Here is a 6,168-nt window from a genome sequence, read left to right on the forward strand (position 1 = left end):
GAGTTTTTGTTATATATCTATCTATATATATATATATATATCAATGATTTAGATTAAACATACATTTTAATCCTTCTAATTTTCTTATTTACAATTTAGTCACTGTGATAAAATGTCTATCCCACACCACATTTTTGCTCAACAGTAATAACTAATGAGTTGACAACACAGCGCAATCTGTGTGATCAAATTTTCAATCATCATTTTCTGGTCCTGCCCCCACTGCCCTCATCATTTTACTATGACTCTGAAAGCTTCTTTCTCCCTTGTTAAAATATCCAACTACAGTAGTTTTAAAGACCAGACCATGCAGATTATGACCGTCTAATTAGATAAGAAGCACATACACCTCTCTTGTTTGAAGTGTCGCGGTGTTAGACATGTTTTTAACATTAACACTTGCTGGACATTTCTTATAAGTTTTTGATTTAAAAATTATATTTCGTTGATTTGAATACTTAAGTTGCCATCACCTTTACACAAGGTTGGTTTAAAAAGAAAAATATATCCTAAATTTAGATAATATTTTGTTATATGTTACTCATTACTCATATATCATTTCATTAAAATCTCCTTATTTGTGTTTGTATCAGGTGTCTTCATGTCCTATATTTATATTAATCATGTCAAAGTATTCTTGTCTGTATCGTGTCTGATGTCTATGTTTGTGCTTCATAGCTTGTTAGTCACATGCTCTTCATAACTAGATGATATAACATTGGCTCCTAGGCAGCATTGTGGAACAAATAGAGGCATTATTCCATGGAAAGCTCTCAAGAGTCAAGAGGACTAGTAGTGGGAGATCAAGAAAAATTACATCGGAAAAAAGTTATTAAAGTAATATTATGTTTAATAACATTTTTTAGAATTTGGTATTTTGGTCAAGTCTAATAATGCCATGGTGTGTGACAAGGACTTGGATACTGATTGATAAAAATCTTGGGATAAAACACCAGTAAAAGCTAGCTGTTGTTGTTTTAAGTCTTAAATCTTACATTAGAATCTTATACTTTTAATGTGGGAGTTGAGTGTCATACTTTATAATTGCTTACAATTAAATCCTATCATCCCCCTAAGCTTTGCAATTCCAACACTCATGCCGGCTAGTTGTGCATTGGCCCTTTAACTAGTCTCAAGCAAACTCTGTAATGTTCAGCATTACTATCCATGTGCTCATTTGCAGTTGAGACACATGGTGGAAGGTTCTGATATAATTAATTGATAAGCACCCGAGTACTCAAGAAACTTCACTTTAAAAAGCTAGCTGTCAAGGAAGAAGAACCAAGTCAGTGAAGCCACTTAAGTACTCCAGTGAAACATGCCATATTACTCCATATGAGACTTAGGCATCCCATAATACCCAAATTCTTATTAATGTGATTTCCTAACTGATATCACCTAACAGGATCAGATTATAGTTGTTTTGTTTGTCATGGGAAAATCTTATAGCCATCCATCTCTTTATATAAACTAAGGGTGTGTTTGTTTCGCCGTTTTCATAGTACTGTTTAAGACACTCAAATGTGGTTGGAAGAAATTGTAAGATTGTCATTCAACGTGGTTCTGAATGGAAATACAAAGAGAGATAGACACTAAATTAAGCTATGAATCTTTATTTGCATCTAATGAAAGCACAACATCTTGAATGTTTTAAAATATGCCCCTGACAATTTTGAACAAGCCTCCTGTGGATGTTGGAGTGGATGGCCGAAAAACAGTTCAAATGTAACTCAGGAAGGCTATAGCAACAAAAATGAAAGGACAGAATTTTTGAGAAAACATTCTTGTTAAGAACACGTAATATTTTATATAAAAAAATACAACGCAATTGTTTAGGTTTTTCGAACCAATATACATGGCTATGAATAATTAAAGGAACATTCAATAGATTAAAAGAATCTATTACTAACACAATTTTTTTCTATGAACATTTTTACATGCTACAGTGATACAATGCTCATCCTCTTGCCCGGTAAGCAAGATCAGCTAATTTATGAAGGAGAAACAATTTGAGGAAGTTATTCAAGTGCAATGATCTCAGCTGCTATACAATTTAACTGATCTTTCTAACAACTCGTGGTTGTTGCCTGAGATTTCTTTAACCCTTGATCCGTTCTTGTATATTTTGAAGGCTGGGATAGAGCTCACACCTTCTGACTTTGCTAAGTAGGGGTGGTCTTCGATTTCCACCTAAAACATTATCATTAAGTTTGTAAGTTTTAAGAAAGAAACATTGAAAAAGACACAAAAACAAATTTAAAGAATTAATATTGGTCAACGTTGTTTTTCTTAATCGCATTATTTGTTGCATTTATAAGGTTTTAAAAAACTGATTTGGGCCGCAACATAAGTTTTTGACTGTCCGCGGTTACGGTCGTAATTGAAACCGCATCAGCTGCATTTGTCCGCGATTTGAAACCTGAAAAGTTAATATCTGATAGAGTTGAAGATTCTATGTTCTAATAACATTTCAGTTAACATTCCCACCGACTACAAAGTCTAAACAATATAAAATGAACCAACCTTGAGGAAATTAACTGATGGGAATCTCTTGCTGATTTGCTCCAACACTAGCAACACTTTCTTGTGGGTTGTCTTGTTGCTAAAGAGCACCACAGCCATACCTATTGAATTAACACTCACGTTTGGTTAGTGTATTTGTGGTACTCATTAATGAAATTGTGTAACAGAAGCAGCCAAATATGCCTTACCAGGTGAGGTTACATAATGTCTGAACCGATCATTACTTGAGATGGAAACCAAGTTTGAACCAAATTTCAAGTCCTTAATATCTTCACCATGAAGCACCTTGAGTTGGAGCTGAGCTTCGAACAAAGCCCTTGCCACTTCCTCATCCCCTGGCCTTTCCCTTAATAGCATTTCGTAGTCTTGAATAGCAGCTTCCCACCTTTCCAACTACATGCACAAAAAAGAATCACAAAAGGGTTATTATTAACTGCAAACAAGTATTTACTATTGACCAGAAGAATTAAATATTATCATAGAAAATAAAGTACCTTGGCGTTGCAATCTGCCCTCCTTAGCCTTGCTTTGCTATAACCTGGCTGAACCATAAGTGCCGCGTTACAATCTTCAATTGCTTTCTCATTTTGACCAAGTTTGGAACGACATGCAGCTCTGTTGCATAGTAGAACTGAGTTGTGTGGATCATGCTCTAGTCCTTCGTTGTACGCGCCAGATGCTTCGGTGAATTTCGATGCCTTGAAGAGCAAGTTTCCGCTCATTCTAGCTGATGTTGCAGCTCTGGCCTTCCTTACCATTGCATTCACCTCTCTATTGCCTGGATCAACTTTAGCTGCTTGCTGAGTTGATGCCACAGCTTCCTCAAACCTTATAAACAACAAATTCAATTCAAATTTAGATTCACCACTAATTTAGGCTCAGAAAATGTATCAGCAATATTCAGCATTGAACATTGAATATAATTATACAAATAAAGCATTGGCAGTGTGAGGCTGATAATTACTATAGTTTGGTGTCTACAGAATTGCAATGTACTATTATTTTACTGTACATCATTCCCATAGTCTAATCTAATGAGAATGAATCTTTTGTTCTAGCTCTTTGTTATGAGGGTTCAAGAGAAATAGTACTTATTAGCATGCTAGGCATATCTTAGTAACAATACATGCCAACTGCCAAATATATAAACCATGACAGAGGAAATTGTCAAACACATCAAAATAAAGCATTTTCACCAACCTGCCAGATGCCAAGTAAACCATTGAGCCTATCACCAACAGGTAAGCGCTGCGAGCTGGGCCAAACATCTTGGTACACCAATCAATTGAAAATTTTGGCATTTTATCGTAGATGACATAGGCCTCTTGATATCTTAAGAGCTTCAGCAAGGCTTCAGTTTGTAAAGCATAGACCTAGCATACATATCCAATTTTTAATTAATCAGCATGAGTCATAGCAGTTGAGTATGAGACCAACATAAATGCTAGATAATGACCAATTGACGGCATTATTGGCCAATTGAACGAACTTTGATACAGAATCAGAGATTAAAAACTATTTGGGGTTTCATAATAAACATACAAAAATAAAATGCTTGACCAAGAAAATGACTAACCTGTGGAGCTGAATCAGCACCTAAGGATATTGCAAACTGTGTTTCCTTTAGTATATCACTCCACGCATTGACTTTCCGTGCTTCTATGCATTTGTTAAGGTGATTTTGAAGAGCCTGAGCTTGGAAAGCAAGTATTGAATCAACATATGGGATTGACTGATTGCAATCTAGTGCTTTTTCTGCTTCTCCCAACCTGCATTGAAATTTGCAATTCTATAAGCTAAAGTAACAAAAAAAAATCACTATTGTAATGCAAAACATACTTAACAACATTGAATGAAGCATATACATTTCATTATTATCACCAAGTACCTGACATATATTGTGGCCAAACGATTGTAGGCTCTGACATAAGAAGGGTCCAGCTTGATAGATTCCTCAGACTCAACAATTGCTTCCTGAAGCCTTCCTAAGCCAATTAAAGCTGCACTCTTGTTGCAATGATATACCGCCTTATTCGAATCGAGTGCAATTGCTTGATCATACAAAGCCAAGGCCTCTTCAAATCTTCCCTGCTTGTATGCTTCATTTCCCATGGATTTCAACACCTCAGGGTCCATTTTTTTCAGCCTTGGACTCAAAAACTGTGCAACCTCGTTGCTGTTCCTCCTCATGATGTTCCCCATCAAGACTTTGCTTGCATTGGTGTAAGAACTGCGAACAGAGTTCAGCTCTGCACTCTTGGGCATGTATTCCACACTCTTCCTTCTTGGTGTGTTATTCACAAGCAAATTCCCGGTGAGTTTCAATTGAGACTTCTTGTTCTCATTGTTCTCTTTGCTAGTGCTTATCCTAGCAAGTGCAAGAGAATTTCCAGTGGGGTCTCCACGTGGCTTCCTCTCATGATCCTTGTCCTGGTTTTGTTGAAACTTAGTGTGAGATGAAATTGAAGTACTAGTGAACGATGATGTTGAGCTTCTTGCAGCAACATCTGAATGCCTCAGATGTTGGTTGTTTCGATTTGTACAAGGTTGTTGTTGTTGGTGGTGAATAATAGAGACACTCATTCTGGCAGGTTTCTGCTCTGCACCACTCAGTTTGTGTGGTGGCTCTGTGTGAGTGAAGCTTTTTCTTGCAACCTTTGATTCTTCAGTTTTGACATCATCATCATCACTGTGTGCATTCTTCAAGGGTAGGGAGTGAACAGATGCTTTTCTCATCTTGTGGCTTTTGAGGTGGAGAATTCTCCCCATGAGACCACAACCCAATTCACTCCCAACCTTGTTCTTGTTGTTGTTGTTCTTTGCCTTCATTTCCATGGCTTGTTGAAATTGCTATGTGAAGTGTCACAGAAACAACTACGTTTGTTGTTTAGATGGAGGGAAAAACCAAACAAAATGAACCAAAGAATAAAGCACAGAAGAAGTTGAAAGATATCTGAGAGATTATGAAAGGCAAGTCTTAAAGTGATGGCTTGAATATGAAGCACTTTATTATGCAAGAGGCGTGCTCTGTACAATATATATATATAGTCTTATAGAGTGCCTTCCAAGAAACTACTTTCGCTCTTTCTTCCGCGGCTTTCGGGACACAAAAAGGGCAAGGGTCGATGATTCAAGAGAAGGTTAACATAGTAAGTTTGTAACATACACATAAGTAAAATACATAGAATAGGTTTCAGTATGACTCCTCTACTAGAGGAGTCCGTCTAGTAAAAGTAGAAGAGAGAGAGACACATGTGATCTCATATATTTGTCTCTCTTATTAGATCCTCTCTAATAAATGGAGATGATATTTTTTTGATAAGTTCTATCATTAAACAAAGACTAAGTTAAAAGTGAAATTTTCACAAATTTAAACATGTCAAAAGGATCATTGAGAGAAAAATTCACACCTAATAATAGTGACTGCATTGAATTTAAAATGCTATTATTTGTATTTTATTTCCGAAGGGGGTAATTATGTGTCAGCTGTGATGTCACAGTTAAAGAAAAATGTTATTTGTAGAATAGTTTTTAGGTCATATATTATTTGTTTAATCAAGTTTGTTAGGATGTCCCTGCGTGTGGGACCCTGGCTTAAATTTATTTCATTAAAATTAAAATAGAAAAGAAAGGTTTGTAGGATTA

General features: G+C 36.1%; 1 protein-coding gene across 2 annotated transcripts; it reads right to left on the minus strand.

Moving 5' to 3' along the window:
* Positions 1–1,781: 1,781 nt before the first annotated feature.
* Positions 1,782–5,621, minus strand: LOC114381085 (TPR repeat-containing thioredoxin TTL1-like). Of its 2 annotated transcripts, none has more exons than XM_028340262.1 (7): positions 4,412–5,614; positions 4,100–4,292; positions 3,724–3,896; positions 3,018–3,351; positions 2,712–2,916; positions 2,524–2,624; positions 1,782–2,190 (listed from the first exon to the last, which is right to left on the minus strand). In XM_028340262.1, the coding sequence occupies exons 1-7, from the start codon at positions 5,356–5,358 to the stop codon at positions 2,038–2,040; spliced, it is 2,106 nt and encodes a 701-aa protein (XP_028196063.1). In that variant the 5' UTR covers positions 5,359–5,614; the 3' UTR covers positions 1,782–2,037. The 2 variants fall into 2 exon arrangements, with proteins under 2 accessions (XP_028196063.1, XP_028196064.1); XM_028340263.1 differs by lacking the exon at positions 1,782–2,190 and adding an exon at positions 2,197–2,419 and having other exon boundaries at positions 4,412–5,621.
* Positions 5,622–6,168: the final 547 nt, after the last annotated feature.

Source organism: Glycine soja, chromosome 13 (assembly GCF_004193775.1).
Source record: "Glycine soja cultivar W05 chromosome 13, ASM419377v2, whole genome shotgun sequence".
Taxonomy (NCBI): Eukaryota; Viridiplantae; Streptophyta; class Magnoliopsida; order Fabales; family Fabaceae; genus Glycine; species Glycine soja.